We start from the raw sequence: 20816 nt of genomic DNA on the forward strand, positions 1-20816 counted from the left end.
CGGGTTGGTTGTTGTATGAAGGGGAGAGCTTGCAGTGGATGAGAACAGGCCAAGACTAAATTAGGGGTATATGTAAATAAATAAAACAATTCTGAAAATTCAAAGAGTCCAAAATTCGTATTGAGCAGTTCAGAGAAAACATCTGGAATATGAAATCAAATGAGCCAAGTCAAAATGTAAAATTTAAAAGATTTGAAATTAATTGGGTGAGCTAGATTAGGGCATCTATCAGGCCAGTCCCAGCCCGCGGGCCTGTATGTGTGAAACAGAGCTCTAGTTAGGGATCAGACAGGCAGCAGTTGTTCCGGGAAGCCTCTGATGGATACCATAAACCTCCATATACAGTATACACTGACAAAAAAATAAATCTGCTAGAAATCAATCATCATACCTTTTGCAGTCTCCTTTCTACAAAATCAAATTAATTATTACTGTTAACAATATAATTATAGCCATCATTACGAAAGATTTTTCAGGTGAATCCAGCAGTGTTTTTGCCTGTGACCTCTGCAGAAACCTGTCTACACATACACACGAGGATTTATGGTAACCACCAGAACATGAACCTCCAACAGCTTGAATTGTCATGTATCAGAGAAGGAACTCTGATCTACAGTTCCCAGCAGCCACTGCATCATAGTCACATGACCACCTGCACCTGAATCACGTTTCTGTTAACGAGCACTCATGTATATAGCCACTGTTTGCACTGCATTCCTTGTCTTACGTTTGTCTTTCTTTGCCTTTGTCTCTGTACCGTGTTTTGTTCTTTGGTTTATGTTTAGTCTTTGCCACAGTGTTTTGCCCCAAAGTCATAGTGTATTTTTTTGTATTTTGTTTAGTTCTATATTAAACGTTTATATTCTGCACTTGCATCCATCTCAACCTCCATTACGTGACATGAATATTATAACATTGATTTTTATTACCTGAATTTTTCTTACACACAATTTTTTTTAAAAACATCATATCAACAGGGTTTCTTTTTAAAACATTCAGGCTCAGGTTCTGGTGATTCTGATTTAATTCCACAGATCTTTAACTGTTTGACTGTTTTAACAAAATAAATATGCTGTGTGCAAACACACAAACGCACACACACACAAAAAGCTCAAAGTACAGAGACAAGTAAAGATACACACACACTGCTGCAGATGATCTGATTCTCCTTTAGAGGTAAGAGAAGGTGTTCAATGTTGCAGTGTATAAGTGGGAATTTTTAGGGATTCATGTTTTAGAGATTCTTGTGTTTAATTTATGTTTCATTTATTATTATTATTATTATTATTATTATTATTAGTAGTAGTAGTAGTAGTAGTAGACACACATTACTGTAAAGTCTCACACTCAGCTGCTGCTATTTAACAAAATTTTAAATTAGGAGATTGTGTTTATTTATAGAATTAAAATGTTTAGCTGGACTTTTGCATGTGTGTGTATTTTTGTGTGTCTAGCTGTTATAATGAGAGATACTTCAGCAACACATGATGATGAGCATGATGACTTTGATGACTTTGACACTAGAGACAACACTGCTTTCTGGAGGAAAGGTGTGTGTGTTTGTGTGTGTGTGAATGTCAAGTCAAATGTATTTATAAATTTAAAGACAACTGCAGTTGATCCACAGTGCTGTACAAAACATTAAAGTTCATCACATTAAATAACATTATAACACAAAGAATAAAAATAAGTTTTAAGAGAAGATTTAAAAGTAGCTAAAGACGGAGCGGACCTCACGTGAAAAGGAAGACTGTAACAAAAGTTTGGGACCAACCACAGAAAAGGATCGATCACTCTTTGTCTTAGTACGACAACGGGGATAGATAAAAGAAGTTGATCACATGATCTCAGTGCTCTAGTAGGAGAGTGAAGGTGAAGAAGGTCAGTGATGTTCTGTGGAGCAGAGCTTTGTATACATATATTACAATTTTAAAATCAATTCTAAACTTGACAGGAAGCCAGTGAAGAGATGCCAGAATAGGGGAAATATGACCCCTCTTTTTGGTCACTGTTAATACAGTATCTGGCATTACAATGTGTGTGTGTGTGTGTGTGTGTGTGTGTGTGTGTGTGTGTGTTCGTCAGCGGGCTCCCTCAGTGTAACTGCAGCTTCCCTTGGTCGCTCTCGATGGTGTGTGTGTGTGTTCACTGTTTTGGCAGTTCTGTTGCTGGCAATCATCATCTCCATTTCTCTAACCAGTAAGTGACACACACACACACACACACACACACACACACACAGGCAGGGTTTGGAGGGTTACTTAAAAAATGTATTTCTTTACAGTTACAATTTACTTCATAAAAAATGTCATCAGTAACATAATCCAAGTCTCACAATATGAAAATAATGTAATCTGATTATTTTTGGATTTCTGTGGATCTGTAAATAAAGTCAAGAGAAAAGCATGTTCAATGTTTGGATTTTGTTTTAATAAAATAAATAAATTTGTTGCTCATGTGAGTCACGACTGGCGAGAGAGAACCAGAACTATAATCAAGCAGCTGTTTATATTGTGTTCTGTCAAAAGATTCATTTCTTTGGTTTTAAATGAAAAAAAGTTTTTACTATAATCCTGATAGTATTCACATTTTTACTAAATGTACCTGTAATTTGATTATTTTGTTTTTTGTATCCTGATTACGTACTGCCGTTACCTGTATTCCATTACTCCACAAGCCTACCTACAGGCCACCATCTGCTCACACTGTGTACGTGTGTGTGTGTGCGTGTGTATGTGTGTGTGTAGGGATGCAAGTGGATAGGAGGTTCTCAGCTGTAGAAAGTGACATGAAGAATTTGAGTCAGTCTTTAGTGTCACTCATGAACAAAATACAGCATCTGGAGAACCACGGTAAGACACATACACACACATATATGTAGTCATGTTACATAGGTCAGCAGTATAGTGTGTGTGTGTGTGTGTGTGTGTGTGTGTGTGTGTGTGTGTGTGTGTGTGTGTGTGTTTTAGGTGCCGAGGTTGTTCGGGGTGTTAATGGACTGAGACTCAGTTTGAACAGTCTGCAAACCCAGGCTCAAGACTGTAAGCAATTTACAACCAGTCTATTAATACAATAATAAGATAATTTCTCATTATTGTGTGTGTGTGTGTGTGTGTGTGTGTGTGCATGTGTTAGTCTTCACTGAGGTAGACAACATACAGGAAGCTGTGACTCAGCTGAAATGTCGTTTCAACGCTCTCCAAAATAACAGTGAGTGAAAACGCAGATCATTAAATCTGAACATTGAAATCTTAAGCACTTACACAAAGCCTTTATTTACCCTATATACCATACACTATAGATTGTACTATACCCTAAAGACTCTACCCAATACCCTATACACTCCAAAATATACCATACACTTCAAACCCTATACTTTACATACTATGCACTATAATTTATGCACTATACACTATACCCTATAATCTATGCACTATACCCTATACCTCATACGCTATACCCTATACCCCATACACCAGAGGTCCCCCCCCCAATATTGGAGGAGACCAGTTATAATGCTTATCTATTCTATATAAAATCTATCTATATATTAGAGATGCACCAATGTATCAGCCAGTAATCGGTATTGGTTGAAAAAGGCTGTTTTTCCTTCTATCGGCCGATAGTATAAAAACATCCGATGATCAGGGCCAATTAAATCATGTCAATCAAAAGAGGGCAGGAATACACATCAATTTCGTGCTGTGTGTAAAGATGTGCTTGTGTGGAATGGCGACAAAACTGCAGTTGGTAAACTCTGTAAACTTGATAAACACTGATAAAATTTCACACTGAACGCTGCAGCGGTGAAGCGGCATCGAGTCAAGGTTTGTCCAAAAAGCCAAAACCCTCCTAAACCCTAAAAACCTCCAAAACTCTAAAACACTCCGAAACCACTCATCACACTCAACACTACACACGTACTAGTTTCATTATAGTTACTGAATCATTCAGTGATTGCTGAGTAATCTGCCTTAAGATGAAGAACTGTCCATTTGTGTGTGTTTTTATAGACACCCAGCATCAGTGTTGTCCATCAGATTGGCAGCTTTTCTTTTCACACTGTTATTATTTTTCTGATAATGGAAAGTCATGGAATGAAGCTCGAGATACGTGTGTGAACATGAAAGCAGAACTACTGATCCTGAAGAACAAAGAGGAGAAGGTCAGTGTTTGTCAAAATGTTATGCTAATATGCCAATATTACATTATAACATTTAGCTAAAATAATTGTCAATCTGATACTATGAGATCTCCTTCAGTGTGAGTTACAGTGACGTAACAACAGCAACCATAATAAGTAAAACATAATGGTGAAAAATAATGAAGGAAAACTCTTCACAATGTAACTGTGAGCTGTTATTACTCTCTCTCTCTCTCTCTCTCTCTCTCTGTGTGTGTGTGTGTGTGTGTGTGTGTGTGTGTGTGTGTGTGTGTAGGAGTTTGTAATAAAGAACACCAGGCCTTTTTATTACTGGTTTGGTCTGAGTGATGAGAGAACGGGACAGTGGGAGTGGCTGGATGGAACACTGTACGAGATGGACGAAAGGTGAGTGTGTGTTTGTGTGTTAGTTATGGGAATAAAAGCATTAGTCAGTATGAGTGTGTTGTTGATCAGAATTCTGAAATTCTTACGCAGAAGGTAAATTCTTACTCGGTTAACTGGGTCAATGTGTGTTAGTGTTCGGAATTCCAGCTCAGTTCATTTGGCTCAGCAGTCTGTAAGATGAGTCAGTTACACTTGGCACCCAAATGTCCTTTTTTTGGAAACAAAATTCTGAGTGTTAATTTTCTTCTTTTGGCTGATTTTTTTTTCATGAAATCTTACTTTAATCTAATAACATTACTTAGATTTTTATATTATAAACTTTTATTATTTAAATAACTATTATAAACTATTATTTAAATAATTGTAATTAATTGCCTCCCCTAATGCACTGACTACACACACTTCCTCAAAAACAGACCCTGCCTCATATACACATTGCCTCACATACACACTAACCAACAGCTCAGATGTTTAAAAGATGTTTCCAGTGCAATAACATTTATACATCTGTGAAAAATATATAAACTATATTATTATAGTAAAAATATGCTTCATATGCAAAATGGCTCTTAAAGTTCATCTAAGAAAGCCAAATCGTTCATGAATAACACATCAGATGTGTGTGTGTGTGTGTGTGTGTGTGTGTGTGTACAGTGAATGGATGCCAGGTCAGCCTGATAATTGGCAATTACATGGTCTGGGTGGAGGAGAAGACTGTGCTCACTTCCACAGTGATGGACGATATAACGATGATCACTGCTCCCGAAATTACCGTTTTGTCTGTAAATCACATGCATACACAGTGTGAATAATAAACGCAACACACTCATTCACTGTGAATGTGAATTAGTGAGAACTAAGAGCTAATAAACCACTCATTTAGTGACCACAAAGAAGCACAAGTTCACTCATATTTTCAATATAATATATGCATATATGATAATATATTAATTGATTATTTAATTATTATTGATTTATTGAAATATTGACTACTGAATCAGTTGTAGTTTGTATTTCATTGGCATTTGTGTTAATGTTTTTAAGATTAACATTGTCTTAAAATGTAATTATTTATCTTATCATCATTCTGTTTAATTTGAACAAATTGTGTAAATGATTTATCTTAAGTTTGGATTAAATCACAAAAGGCATTAGATCAGGTTATCTGAGACATTCCTTAATCTTCAGCTTGGTGTCTGTAAGACTCCTGAATGAGCTCCACTCTGGAGAGAGTCACGTCTCACTGTCTTCAGCAACATGAACCACACAATAATTTCACATGCTCAGTGAGACAGGATGTTAAAACCCTACTAAAGTCCTCATGAATCTTGCTGGATGAATACTGACGAAGGAATTGTGTTTGAGTGTGAATGAATATCTGTTAAATGCTTCAGCTTAATAAACAAACCTGTTGAATATGTCCAAAATTGCTCAATATTTATTAATCTTGCTGAACGAAACAATTCAAAACTCTCACTGTACTCATTACCACACACACACACACACACACACACTGTCTTCAATTTTTAGTTCCAGAAAAAAACATGTTGAATTTATTTAGTTCACTTAGCTAAATTTTGATTTTGTTTAATTCAAATTAATCAACTTTTAATCTTGTCTACCTCCAGGCCGGACGTACAGGTTTGACCTTAAAGTCTTTTATATGACCACGAGGAAGTGGCAGATCAGTACTTCCTTTTCTACTGGGCATGCTCAGTTGGCTCGGCCTGTGGGGTACTCTGTGATTTGGTGAAGACGCTTTTGGAGTATTTGACACATCCTTCTTGCTGAGAGGGGTGTTACCGGTGGTGACAGCACTGCGAGTGCTGGAAGCCACAGTGCTGCAAACAAAGTGGGGTGTGGTTTTGTGGGAATTGGTGTGACTTTCCTGAGGAGGCATGGCAAGTGTGCGCAATGTAGATCTACATATTTTCTCTTTGGGTGCAGATTTCTGACGAATCACCTGCTTCCTCACCAAAGACTTCTGAGCAGATGAGACCTTGGGGGTGGGGCTCATGTTCACTGATGTAGCTGTGCATGAAGAGGAATATGTAGTTGGGGGCAGGACTTTAATATTCTGAGTGTGTGTGATGGGGTGGGGCTTAGTGCTGCTAACAGAAATAACCTTCCTCATGCTTTGTTTCTCAGTGTGAGTAAGTGTTCGTACAGGATGAAGTGAACGGAATTTCAGTGATGATGAAGAGTGGGAGGGCTCAGGAGAAACTAGAGATTTTTTCAGTGGCATTTTTCTGAAAGAGTTTGCACTTTTACTTGCAGTGTTATTTGATATGGTGTTTTCTGAATTTACTGACTGAATACTCTTTTTCTCTCCTTTGGATGCTAAAAAATTATGGGTATATTTGCAGTCTAATTCCTGATTGGTGGACTCAGTTGAATTCCTGGTGGTTTTCAATTGTGATGGGTTGCTAAGGGAAGCAGTAGGTGAGGTTTCAGCAACAGGAGAGATGATGAGGTTGTGTTTAAGACTCATGTTTCTGTTTCCATCCTCATTTTGTATTTCATAGTGTATGTTCATCAGATCTAGAGTTCTACCCGCTGACTCCACCCGCATATCTGACTCTGCCCCCAGTCCCACTTCGGAGTTTGCTCCCAATGCCGCCTCAACCCCCAATCCTACATCTGGCTCCACCCTTAAAACCAACTCTGTGTCAACCTCTACCCTTGACTGTGCAGGGTCTGCAGTCATTCCCATGTATCTGTTCTTGTCTAGTTGTTTGATGTCAGAGTCTTGGTGTGGAAACTCTTCATCGATTGTTACATTGCTGCTGGATATCACAGTAGGGCCATCACCATTGTGACCATGAAATAAAGTTTTAAAGGGACTGTTTTGCAGTTCAGGAATCAGCTTGTGGGTTTCCACATGAACAGCCATGCATGCTGAGTGAGAGTGTGTGTCTGATGGTGAGTGTGTGTCTGTTATATTTATGTTGTTGCCACTGAGCCGTTGCCGTGGGCGATGGAGGCCAAATCCCCCCAGAGAATTGTGGGAGCTGGGGGGTTGGGCATTAAGGAGTTCTATAAGCCCCTCCCACTTCACTGCTGCCCGAACATCAATTTCACTGCTGCACCTGGACCTCAAGACTCCGCCCACCCAATGTTGTCCCACCCAGGAAGGCCGTTTCAGCTGAGACTCTGCCCTCATTGCGCGTTCCACATTCTCCTACACAGAGAAAAATAAATAATGTTTGTACCTATGTGCATGAGTGTTTGTATGAATTAATTAGTGTGTGTATGTTTCAGTGTGAGTGTCTGTGTGTGTGTGTGAGTAAATGTGTGTAAGAGAGTGTGTACCTGTACTGCGTTAGAGAATTTGGAGCAGAAATGATAGAAAATGTAGAAACACTCGTCCAATTTGAAAGTCTCTCTGTCTTCACAAAAGAAATCAATCATTTCATCTCCTTCAGTCTTCAACAGAGAACGACAGACACTGACTTCCTTCAGAGAAACAGCTGCACACTGTAACACGCGCACACACACACACACACACACACACATTCTTTAACACAGGATGACAATTACTGACTTCCTTCGGACAAAAAGATACACTCTGCAAAACACACACACACACCTGTAGGAAGTTATGTAGTTGCTGCAGTAGTTGTGTATCACACTGGATGTTCTGCTGTAAGTTTTTTATTCTCCTGTTCAGATTCTCCAAATCAACATCCAAACTGTCCACACTCACCCTAGATGCAGAGGGGCAGAAAGGCACTGGTGAGGATGTGTGCTGGAACCTTTGGCACTAGAGAAGTGTAACTGTTTTTTTCCAAATCAGTTTCTGTTCTCCTACCATCAATTACAGCTGAGTGTTTTTGAGTACATGCTCAAGGGCATCAGCACAGTTCATTACTGATTGGTAATGTGCTTCACACAACATACAGACCATCAGAGACTCACTAAAAGGTGACTTTTGACCATCTCTCTGAGTTAGTAATTACAGTTTTTTGGATTAGTAATAATTGGGGTTTAAGGACTAATAGTAATTAGCATTTAAATTTTATTAGTAAGGGTTTATATTTATAAAGTTTAGTAATTAGGGTTTAAGGTTTTGTAGTAATTAGGATTCAGTGATCAGGCTACGAGGTTAGGTTTGCAGTGTTGGGGAGAAGCTAACTAAAAGTAGTAATGTTCCTAACTTATCTTTAATTTTCATTAGGGTGACAGTAGCTCTGCTACTTTAAAAATAGTGTCCCTTTTCCAGTAATGAGTTACTTTTTCAAATGAGTAGTGATGTAGTGCGACCAATCGCTACAGATTTTGTCCAGTTATAACGGTCCTCTTCATTGCATATATGCTGTGCCCGCTTGCTTCACAGGAATTAAGAGCCTCATTGTAGCTCACATGGACAGGAAGTGACCGTCTGATGGACACATGAAGCAACCAACCACAGTTTGTTATGTGATGTAAATGATAATACCATAATAAATTAACACTGGAGTTTATTCCCTGATACAGTGAATATTCCTGTTGCTTTGTTGTTAACACAACACAATGTTTACATTTACCTACAAATAAAATATAATAAAATAATGCAATAAGTTTATCAGTGCATGCAGAGGGATTTATTTTATGTTCTGAATACAACAGTCTGATTGTATGCTTTAACTTTTTTATTTCCATAATTAATTAATCAGTGGTAAAAAATAAAGAAACAGTAGTAGTAGTAGTAGTAGTAGTAGTAATGATAATAATAATAATAATAATAATCATTTATCGTTGCATATATTATTATTATTATTGGCCTCTTAGAAGTATGAATTATTCAGGTTTGACACACTCATCCTTATTATCCATGATGGAGTAGGAGATGGCAACTGATTTGGATAATGAGAAAACCAATTACCCGTGCCCTTATTTGTCCATGTTCCTGTGCCTTAAGGAATCTTAATCTTTAATCTTTGCAAAGATTAAAATCCCAAAGATTAAAATACTTTGTTATATTGTTACTGGGTTAAAATGCTTTCAGCTCTGTGATTGGTCCTGCTATAAAATTACAGCGGGCCAATCAATACTAATTCAATGAGAGACTAATTTCAAATGACAGGAAAATTGAGCAGTCAAATCCTCCCTCTAGATGGGCGGGGTTCGTTATCACTAACTTCATGAAAAGTTCTGCCAGCTGTGGGGAACACGAGTCACAAACGGCCTCAGACAATTCTGTGTGAAACTACAGCGGAAAACGCAGATAAAAGCTAGCCTGTTCAACACTATGGAAGCTGCAAGTAATACCGCTAGGGAGGAGAACATCGTTACTAATTTATTATCCACACCGTTTTAGATTAACTTTAATGAGAAATTGGAGTTAATCTCCAACAGCAGACCTACACCAGAGCTTAATATGTTGCAGAAAACAAATGGTTTTCAGAAGATTTTCAACCCCAGCAATTACAAACAATACCCCTGGATGACAGCTAGATTACAGCTAGGGGGTTATCCATATTTTCCTAAGATTTAAAAAATAATGATAATAATTCATGTTTGCTGCAGTGATGTCCTCACCGTGCTGCGCTCTCGACATACTGAAGCTTCTCAGGGAATTTGAGCAGCTGGTCATCTTTCTTCTGGGCCTCCTGCAGATAGAAGTACACAGTGACATGGTACAGATAAAGACACACACACACACACACATACACACACACACAGGTTTTGACCCACCAGAGCAACAAAGTGCAGCAGGTTCATTCCTGGTTTATTGGATTTGGTTTCAGCCAGAGAGAGAAGAGAGGAGAGTTTAAAACCCACAGCATTTCCACCATAACCACCCTGAGAGCAACACAGAAAAAAGGCAACAACTCTGTATTAACAAATAGAAAAGGGGTTTTTAAAAAATAGATACATTAAATTACAGTGATAACTTTAGGGATCTTACAGTGTTTATGATATTTCCTGCATCCAGAACCAGGTGAAGGACTGAGTGAAGCTCCACACAACTCAACAATTCTATAAAATGAAATAATAGAAATCAAAACACAACATAAATCAATACACAGTATCAAACACAACTTAGAATTAGGGCTATGACAGTTTTCTTTGTTTTTTTATTATTTTATTATTTTATTTTTTTATTTTTTACACCACCGCTGTGGTTAATGACCAAAGGTCAATGTTACTGATGATGGAAGTTAAATTTATATCACTATATAATAATAATAATAATAATAATAATAATAATAATAATATAGGCTTAAATTAAATAAAAACCTAAATATAAAAAAAATTTGAGGCTATATTTTAGCACTTCCGTCAGTGAAACAACTCAAATACAGCCTTGTTGTGTGGTGGTGTTGCAGAGAGAAACCGCCTGAGGGCGCTGTGGGATACGGTATTGTGATTGCACTCAAGAGGAGAAGTGGATAATGAAGAGATTGAGTTAAACACGATCGTGCAGTTCTCTGATGAATACTTTATTTCTTTAACAAGTGTAGTATACCACAAGCCTATAAAACTTTGATAGAAATACCAGTAGGACGGTATCCTAAATAATATGTTAAAAATCTAAATATTAAAGAAATGTATAAAAGCGGTTGGGTGACATGGCTTTTCCCCCCTACAAAGCCGACATATGGCTTCATCCAAATTTATTGGTTCACCTCTCTCGTTAGGCACGAATCCGAACTGTTCCCAGATCGCCGATGTAACATTTGGTTTCCCAACAAGAGCCATCGCAGCGGCAGAACCCGAAGTGAAATAGCAGAATTCGCCTGACTGGATTTTACCAAACAAACCCGCGCCAAACTAACAACAGACAACACCATATAAGGCGTTTGATTATGATTACGCAATTTATGCATTAATATAAAATCTCCCTCTATATGGTAGACTATAAATACAAATTAATATAGCAGCTATTATTATTATTATTATTATTATTATTATTATTATTATTATTACACTTGTATACAAAACATTGTACTTTGTACTTGTCATAGTGCCCACTCAAGCAGAAACGTGTGATGTGACACCACTGCAGGGAGCACTCCACTGTTCTGGCAAACTACCACCACGGTGGTGCGGTTGTCAGATGGGACTTTAATAACTAGTATTTCTTTCTTTCTTTCTTTCTTTCTTTCTGTTAATAGATAGTGAATTTATATTACTTGAATATTAGAAAAATAAATGGGGTATTTGATAAATCAGAGAATTAAATGGAGCGAAAAAATAAAACCATGACTGAGAAGCACCTCTGATGGCAGTGCGAATAATGAACACATCTTGTTTCAGTGATGAGCATAAAGCAGAAAACTCCTCTTTGAACAGCATGGCTTCTACACGGAGATCAAACCTATACACACACACACACACACGCGCAATAAGATGAGATGGCGCTTTGAACAATGGCAGTTCAAAGTGTTAAGCACAATGTTATTAATAAATATGTAAAACCTGTTGCTAAATTGTATTCGTAAAATTTGTACAGTAATGTGAAAAAAATAAGTACACCTCATGAAACTGTTTTATTTATTTATTTATTTATTTTTACATATTTGGATGAGCAATCATTTGATCCACTTTGAAACAGTGCCTATTAATTATGGCTGTGCAAAAATATCGATACAGCTAACTATCGCAATATTTTCTTTCATTATGATGTATCGATACATTTTTTAAAATCATGTTTTAAACGGATTTAAAATGACATTAAAATTTCATCAAATCCCTCTGTGTGTGTCAAATGACCTCCTCCTCTGCTCCTGTAGATGTTGCAAAGCTAACAGTTGCCCGTCATATACATATGGCCAATGTCTCAGAATAAGTGGGAGTGAGCATAGCGGAAAATATAAGAGTGCCAACAGCTTTCAGAGCCAACATGTGGGTGCACTTTAGTTTTAAAGATAAGTCCGGGAGTAATGAATTAGATAAAACAAATGCCATTTGTAAGCTTTTCCAGGATACAGTAAAATATTCAAGAAAAACAACGAACTTGCGTTATCAATTAACAAGACACCATGCAGATGCAACGATGGCACTGTGACCTCAGCCGACACCTGTTGACTCAAGGCAAACTACACTGGATAATACCACCAACAAGCTTCCGTCTACCTCAGCTCATTCAAAGGAGATAACATGGTGCATTTCATTTGTAAAGATTTGTGACCGTATAGTGTGGGTGAAAACTCCAGCTTCAGGCATATGGTGAACACTATGGAGCCACGTTATGTGATCCTGACTCACAGACACATAAAAGACGTAGCCGTGACCAGATTTTGTCTGTTCCTGAACAAAAATCTAAAGACAAAGTAGGCCTGCTATTGTATCTTTGTTGTGGAGAGTTTGTTCAGTGTTCACTTCAGAAGGGCCTAAAGTTACTCAGGACCAGTAAAGTTACTCACATTGGATACTTAAAATGTAATCATTTATGAGTTATCAAAATATAGTAGACACTTGAAAACAACTTTTGAGTTGACTACAGTATGTCATTGTTTAAAGCATAGTAGAGCATACTGATTATTTCTGTTTTATGAACATTTACTTAATGCACTAAATTTCTTATTTACAACATGCTGACTATTTCAGTTTTATAAATTTTGTTTAGTTAATGCACTTTATTTTTATATGCTTTTTTGTGGCATCTACATTTTTGGTTAAAAGTGTTCACTTACACAATATGCACTTCATACATTTCAGTGTGTTCACTGTTCAGTGACACTGTGCAATGCAAACAAAAATATCACAATATATCGTGATATATCGTATTGTGACCCATGTATAGTGATATGTATCGTATCGTGAGGCCCTTGGCAATACACAGCCCTACTATTAATAAAGGTGATGCACTCTATCAAACGATCCATAAAATTGACATTTTGTAGTATTTTTCACAATGTAAATGTACAAAAAACAGATCAGTCACATGGAAAAGGTAAGTACATCTCTACAACTATCACACCTTCAAATCTATAAAATTAGAATCAGTTGTTCAAGATGCCAGTGATTCAAATCTGCTAAGGAAGTGCAGGTGGAACCGGTCTTATTTATACCCCTCTCATATCTAGTGTCTGGTGTTCCCTTTGTTATTGAGGTGTTTGGTGTCATTATGCCAAGATCTAAAGAGTTCTGTAAGGCCTTCAGAAAAAAGGTTGTGGATGCCTATGAGTCTGGCAAGGGATTTAAAAAGCTTTCCAAATTATTTGAAATCCATCATTACACTGTAAGGAAAATCATCTACAAATGGCGTGGATTTCAAATGACTGCCAGTTAGTCCAGGACTTGCTGTCCCAGCAAATTCAGCCTAAGAGCAGACTGTCTGATGAAAAAAGAAGTCTCCAAGAATCCCAAAATTTCATCACAGGACCTTCTAGTAAGACTTGCAGCTGTTGGTGTCAAAGTGCATGCTTCTATAATCAGAAAGAGATTGCACAGATTTGACCTGCATGGGAGGCATGTCAGGAAAAAGCCTTTGCAAGACTACAGTTTGCCAATGAGCATATAGGCAAAGACCAGGCCTTTTGGAATAATGTGCTCTGGACAGATTTATCAAAGATAGAGTTGTTTGGCCACAGTAACAGCAGACATGTTTGGCGCAGACCAAAGACAGCTTTTCAGGAGAAGCACCTCATACCAACTGTGAAGCACGGTGGTGGAAATGTTATGGGTTGGGGTTGCTTCACTGCCTCAGGGACTGGACAGCTTGCATTCATTGAATTATGAATTCTGCATAATATCAAAGAGAGCTTGAAGATAATGTGGCCATCTGTCTGAAAGTTGAAGTTGAACTGAAAGTGGACCTTTCTACAGGATAATGATCCTAAGCACACGAGCAACTCCACCAAGGAATGGCTCAAAAAGAGGAAATGGAGGGTTATGGAATGGCTGAGTCAAAGCCCGGATTTTGAATCCTGTTAAAATGTTGTGGGGGATTTGAAATGGACAGAACATGCAAGAAAACCCTCAAACATCTTGCAGCTGAAAGAATATTGCATGGAAGAGTGGTCAAATATTCCAGCAAACCTGGTGGACAATTATGCAAAACACGTACAAGAAGTTATTTCTGCTAAAGGGGGCAATACTAGCTTCTGAGGCCAAGGGTGTACTTACTTTTTCCATAAAAGAATATCACATCTATTGATATTTCAGTTGAATAAATTATTGAAAACCCAAATTTTTCTTGTGGTTTTGTTCAAGTATATCAACTTCAATAACGGCACTGTTTCAAAGATGATCAAATGTTTGGTCAAATCCAAATATGTCAAAGGAACAAGTCACACTTCACTTCTGCTAACAGTCATACTCAGGCTACATATTAAATTTCCTGATTTAATGATTTTTACACTACACTATTAACGATGAAGGTAAATAAATCAGTGAATTAAATGTGCAAAATAATAAAATAGTATATCACGTTACTCTATGGACATACCAGTTGTTAAACTGCACTTGTGTAGTTGTAGTGGTGTGTGGATGAGTTGGCGACTCAGCAGAAATTGCGGATTAAATGAAAGAAGCATGGTGTGTAAACTCCTTATAGTTTAATGATACAGTAGCTGGATGATTCAGTGGCTGTGTGTGTTTCTGTGTGTCTGTGTGTGTGTGTACCTGGGTAAGAGTGCAAGTTGATACATAAAGGAGTCCACATTGTTTAGGTGTGTTTTATCTCCTTTATATGAATGCAGCTTCTCCACCTGTAATACAGATTTACACACACACACACACACACACACACACACACACACACACACACTCTTTACAATTCAGCTATGTTATTCATACTGCTCTAAACTCACTACTTCTTTAGTGTTCAGTACATCCGGAAAGTATTCACAGCACTTCACTTTTTCCACATTTTGTTATGTTGCAGCCTTATTCCAAAATGGATTAAATTCATTATTTTCCTCAAAATTTTACAAACAATAACCCATAATGACAACGTGAAAGAAGTTTGTTTGAAATCTTGCCAAATTTATTAAAAATAAAAAAACAAAAAAAGCACATGTACATAAGTATTCACAGCTTTTGCCATGACACTCAAAATTGAGCTCAGGTGCATCCTTTTTCCACTGATCATCCTTGAGATGTTTCTACAACTTGATTGGAGTCCAGCTGTGGTAAATTCAGTTGATTGGACATGATTTGGAAAGGCACACATCTGTCTATATAAGGTCCCACAGTTAACAATGCAGGTCAGAGCACAAACCAAGCCATGAAGTCCAAGGAATTATCTGTAGACCTCCGAGACAGGATTGTATCGAGGCACAGATCTGGGGAAGGATACAGAAACATTTCTGCAGCATTGAAGGTCCCAATGAGCATAGTGGCCTCCATCATCCGTAAATGGAAGATGTTTGGAACCAGCAGGACTCTTCCTAGAGCTGGCCGCCCTGCCAAACTGATCGATCGGGGGAGAAGGGCCTTACTCAGGGAGGTGACCAAAAACCCAATGGTCACTCTGACAGAGCTCCAGCGTGTCTCTGTGGAGAGAGGAGAACCTTCCAGAAGAACAACCATCTCTGCAGCACTCCACCAATCAGGCCTGTATGGTAGAGTGGCCAGATGGAAGCCACTCCTCAGTAAAAGGCACATGGTGCTCTGGACCTCAGACTGGGGGAAAGGTTTATCTTCCAACAGGACAACGACCCTAAGCACATAGCCAAGATAACAAAGGAGTGGCTACAGGACAACTCTGTGAATGTCCTTGAGTGACCCAGCCAGAGTCCAGACTTGAACCCGATTGAACATCTCTGTTGTTGTGAAAGATGTGAAAATGGCTATGCACCGACGCTCCCCATCCAACCTGATGGAGCTTAAGAGGTCCTGCAAAGAAGAATGGGAGAAACTGCCCAAAAATAGGTGTGCCAAGCTTGTAGCATCATACTCAAAAAGACTTGAGGCTGTAATTGGTGTCAAATTTGCTTCAACAAAGTATTGCGCAAAGGCTGTGAATACTTATGTACATGTGCTTTTTTTGTTTTTTTTTTAAATAAATTTGGCAAGATTTCAAACAAACTTCTTTCACGTTGTCATTATGGGGTATTGTTTGTAAAATTTTGAGGAAAATAATGAATTTAATCCATTTTGGAATAAGGCTGTAACATAACAAAATGTGGAAAAAGTGAAGCGCTGTGAATACTTTCCAGATGCACTGTATGTGTGTGCCTGTGTGTGTTTCACCTCGTGTGTGTCTGGCAGTAGTTTGTTCAGTTCTCTCAGTCGTTCTGCTCCAAACTCCTCACTGTTTCCATGGACAATGTCATCAATGACAGAGTGAATGGATCTGAGAAAAGTGACACAAACACAAGAATAAAGTAGGTCTATCTGTTTGTCTGTCTGTCTGTCTACCCTAAAATACTCACTTTTTTAAGCATTTGAGGAAAATCGCTACATTCATACTCCTTTTATGGTCAAGGATGTTAATCTGAACACACATAAAAACACAAAGTAAATTAATAATGATGACAACCATTTATTATAGGACTCAGTCAAGATGTCAACACACACACACACACACACACACACACACACACATTAAAGCAGTACATGACTCAGTAATTACTAATAAAATTAGTAGAAGTTATCTTTTGTCATGTGATCAGTGACCAGTCAGAAATCTCCACCTCCTCCTTCTGCTCAGGCAAATTGCTGCACACTCGGCGGGTCTTGTTGCTTGCTGTGGTGACTGTTTTTCTGTCATTGTGACCAAACAGGTCCTCGATAGTCCTGATGTCGATGTGAAATTTGTGTTTATCAGAATGCTTTCCCAATGTCCACAGGTTGGGCGCCCCCCGCTGGTGAATGCATTCCTCTGGAATTGGCTTCCAGTAAAAACTCCTAATTCTTCGCCTCCTTTGAATGTTTACCACTGGCAGGGGTGGGGGAGGGGCAGGAGGAGGTGGGGTGACAATGGTATCATGGTCAAAAACCGATGGGGATATTATGACTCTGTCCCCCTCTTTATAGTCCTGCTCCATATTGGCTGCTGAGATGTGGCTCATCGCATAAACTGTTTGAATTATGGGATGAAGATGGTCAGAAAATGAACGTTAGAATTATGCTGATTCAGACTTGATTCATATTTTAACACATGCAATACCATGTCTTTGCTCTTCTAAATCTCTCTCTCTCTCTCTCTCTCTCTCTCTATCTATCTATCTATACATATATTTTTTACAATCACACTACGATTGGGCCCTGCAATTGGTTGGCACCCCATCCAGGGTGCACGGATGGATAATTGTACTATGCTGTGTCACCCAGTAGAGTGATGAGTTCATGAGTGATGAGTGATCACCCTTTTGAGTCATTGAGTTCCTCTCAAGGTTTCTTCCTCAAGGAGTTTTTCCTCACCAGTGTTGCTTTTGGTTTGCTCATTAGGAATCAAAATTTTAATTTAAGTAAAGCTGCTTTGGGACACATTAAAAGCATGGTTTTGATGTCTCACATTAAAGGCATTATACAATTTTTAAAAATTGTTTTCACTTGCAAGTATGTTCATAATTCTTTTATTCAATTTAAGACCTCAAATTAATTAAACATTTATTTATATAGATGAGTCAAGTTCCAATCCTAAATCCTGAGCTGGTGCAGCTGTGATATGGTAAATAAAGTGTTAGGTCCAGACGCGACTTGCAATTCACCCCACACTTCCACATCATAAGTGCTGCACAGTGTGTCTTACACAATTGCTCCTATATAAACAATTAAAGCATTGATGTGCTGATTCAAATTTGAGCCTCCGATTCACATTTACATGAAACTTTACCTGCATTACCTGTATTTCAATTAAAGGTTCTTGCATGCACTATTGATTAATATTTGATTTTAATTTTTATTAATTATACTACTCTACTTAATGTACTTGCTATACAGATTGATGATATTGATGTTAATTTTGATGATTTGACTGCAAACTTCTTTTTATTTTGTTACACTCACATTTACACACACTCTAAGCAGATCTTTATTGAGACAGAAAAGGTAAAGATGTAACATGTTCGCTAGTTCCATCAGATTGTCTGTACATAACTCTGATAAATAAGAGACAGAATTTGTGCATTTTAACTTACCTTCAGAGGCAATACAGCAGATATTTCTCTAACTTAGTGTGAGGATGGTGTCAGACACGCAGAGGTGTGCAGTGAAGAAAGCTGCTCACGTGTGTGAGAATAATTCACTCAAAAGTCTGCACTCAATTTCTGTGTCTTGCAGATGATGATTATTTCCTTACATGTATTAAATTAAAAAAAGAAAAACTTTACCAGCCTTTTGACAGTTTTTACTTCACAGTTGTGTGAGTGTGTAAAAGACTGTAAGAGTTTGTGTGTGTGCGTGTGTGCTTTACACTGATAACATGTTTGTATGTCACACCCTGCTTCTGTGTTTGTTTTTGTCATAACTGTGTCTGAAAATGATCTGTTCTCAGTTTCTAAAGTTCAGTTTAGAAGTCTTAATGATGCCAGGATGATGTCATGGTAAAGCTGCTGTTAAAACTGAAAACAACAACAAAACAACAACCCAAAAACAATTAAACAACAAAAAATGAACAAGTCTGCCACAAGTGTGTGTGTGTGTGTGTGTGTGTGTGGTTCAGTGTATGCTAAAGGTGTATAACAGAAAATCAGATAACAATGTAGCTGTTTTTATCAGCATGTCAGGGAAGATAAAATGTATTTCACAGATATATTACAAAAGTAATGTTGCAGTTAAACAAACCAAACAAAAGAAAAATACTAAGGAAAACTGAGTAAATGTCACATACTGACATTTTACAACATTAGTCCATTAAACCCCCATAGCAATTGTTTTACTCACTTTATCCCATTCTGTGTGGTCCTTCAACCTTTTACAAATACACAAATAAACCAAAAATCAAATAAATCTGTTTCATGGTTTGTTTCCTTATTAAACCTCATGCATTACAAGTTTACATTAAAATTACAGTTTTTATTCATGATATATTTCATAATTTTTAGTTAATGTTGTGATATTTGAAAGGTAATTCATGCTTTTCCTGATTTTGGATAGATCTGGATGTTGTGGGAAACATGACATCGAGTGGGATGGGTTAGGGGTTAGTGAGGACACACACATACACATGGGGACCAGAGTTGTTTGTAATGTGTTACTGTAATCTAATTACTTTCTGATTACGCCATTTTAAATGGATGTTATTTCAGTTACTGATGTGATTAAAATTGTTACTTGCGTTACAAATTTGTAACAATACAATATTAAGTAAAATAAATTCATTTTTAAAATAAATCACGTTTTGCCCCAAAGATTTTTTTCTTTATCCCCGAATAATTCTCCACTTGGAGTGGTTTGTCACTGAACATTAGTAAAAGAAGACGCCTGTAATTTAATCTTCATTGAATGGAGGTGAGACCAATCAGACAGGGTTTACAGGAAAATACGTGGAAATACTTGTGTCTTATTGGCTGGCAGTCTGTCAATTCTGCTAATCTGGAGACAGTGGTGGAAAAGAGAATAAGAAACAAAATCAGGTCCATTTTGGGAAACCCCTCTTATCCACTGTATGCTGAGCTGCGGCAGATGGAGAGCACCTTCAGCCACAGGTTCATCCCCCCCAGGTGCAAGATGGAATGCTTCAGATGTTCCTTTGTGCTGACAGCCATCAGACTGTACAACACCTAGCCACTCCCCTTCCTTGACCTTACTTTTGACTACACTACAAATACGCCACTACACTGTTTTCATATAGGTACCATACTGTACTTTTTGCACTGCTCACACATCACATCACTTCTTCAAAGCTTTTGTTATATGTCTACACTGATTATACTGTGCAGCTGCAATATGTATATACTATTGTACATAAGCGATATGTACATGGGCTACTTGTATAGTGGGACTGTACATTGTTGCTTGCTGTATATACTGCTCATATGTATGTGTGTATATAGATATATATAGATATATTTTATGTATATAGAGTTTGTGCTTATGTCTATACATATTTATACATCCTGTATATACTCTATATATAAATCCCTGTATTGTTCTCCTTATTATCTCTTTTATCTCTTCTTTCTTTTTTTTTTTTTTTGCTTGCTGCTGTGACACCCTAATTTCTCTATCTGGGGATTAATAAAACATTATCTTATCTTATCTTAAATGCTAGCTCACAGTCAGTGTGAGGAAAAATGGATATGTGTCTTTTTTTTTAAACCAGTAAATGGCTTGAAACTGAAACAGTAACATCCTCTGATGCTTAGCAGGAAAACAAGGTGTGTAAATGTCTATATGAGTTCCAGTTTACGTGAACATGATATGAGCAGAGCATAAGGAAAGATAA

The 20816-nt window shown here is 37.7% G+C and overlaps 2 protein-coding genes across 4 annotated transcripts; one reads left to right on the plus strand and one right to left on the minus strand.

Annotated features, from left to right (window-relative positions):
* Positions 1-1129: 1129 nt before the first annotated feature.
* On the plus strand, positions 1130-5976 carry asgr1a (asialoglycoprotein receptor 1a). Of its 2 annotated transcripts, XM_053643230.1 has the most exons (9): positions 1130-1176; positions 1455-1550; positions 2086-2199; positions 2748-2852; positions 2970-3041; positions 3136-3210; positions 4014-4165; positions 4440-4549; positions 5204-5976. In XM_053643230.1, the coding sequence occupies exons 2-9, from the start codon at positions 1463-1465 to the stop codon at positions 5355-5357; spliced, it is 870 nt and encodes a 289-aa protein (XP_053499205.1). In that variant the 5' UTR covers positions 1130-1176; positions 1455-1462; the 3' UTR covers positions 5358-5976. The 2 variants fall into 2 exon arrangements, with proteins under 2 accessions (XP_053499205.1, XP_053499206.1); XM_053643231.1 differs by lacking the exon at positions 2970-3041.
* Positions 5970-19003, minus strand: LOC128619221 (FH2 domain-containing protein 1). 2 transcript variants are annotated; one of them, XM_053643225.1, is made up of 12 exons: positions 18568-19003; positions 17119-17504; positions 16858-16919; positions 16676-16778; positions 15104-15189; positions 11752-11852; positions 10440-10510; positions 10226-10333; positions 10070-10140; positions 8139-8256; positions 7862-8026; positions 5970-7730 (listed from the first exon to the last, which is right to left on the minus strand). In XM_053643225.1, exons 2-12 carry the CDS (start codon positions 17494-17496, stop codon positions 6168-6170), a joined length of 2826 nt encoding a protein of 941 aa, XP_053499200.1. In that variant the 5' UTR covers positions 17497-17504; positions 18568-19003; the 3' UTR covers positions 5970-6167. The 2 variants fall into 2 exon arrangements, with proteins under 2 accessions (XP_053499200.1, XP_053499201.1); XM_053643226.1 differs by lacking the exon at positions 17119-17504.
* Positions 19004-20816: the final 1813 nt, after the last annotated feature.

This window comes from Ictalurus furcatus, chromosome 15 (genome assembly GCF_023375685.1).
Source record: "Ictalurus furcatus strain D&B chromosome 15, Billie_1.0, whole genome shotgun sequence".
Classification (NCBI taxonomy): Eukaryota; Metazoa; Chordata; class Actinopteri; order Siluriformes; family Ictaluridae; genus Ictalurus; species Ictalurus furcatus.

Bases quoted from the DNA above. Each gene is read 5' to 3' on its own strand.
- asgr1a (XM_053643230.1), top strand. From the start codon at position 1,463: ATGAGAGATACTTCAGCAACACATGATGATGAGCATGATGACTTTGAT. The intron at 4,166-4,439 runs GTCAGTGTTTGT...GTGTGTGTGTAG, and splicing joins TGAAGAACAAAGAGGAGAAG to GAGTTTGTAATAAAGAACAC. The intron at 4,550-5,203 runs GTGAGTGTGTGT...GTGTGTGTACAG, and splicing joins CTGTACGAGATGGACGAAAG to TGAATGGATGCCAGGTCAGC.
- LOC128619221 (XM_053643225.1), bottom strand. From the start codon at position 17,496: ATGAGCCACATCTCAGCAGCCAATATGGAGCAGGACTATAAAGAGGGG. The intron at 16,920-17,118 runs GTGGAGATTTCT...ATGTGTGTTCAG, and splicing joins TGCCTGAGCAGAAGGAGGAG to ATTAACATCCTTGACCATAA. The intron at 16,779-16,857 runs GTGAGTATTTTA...CACTTTTCTCAG, and splicing joins TTCCTCAAATGCTTAAAAAA to ATCCATTCACTCTGTCATTG.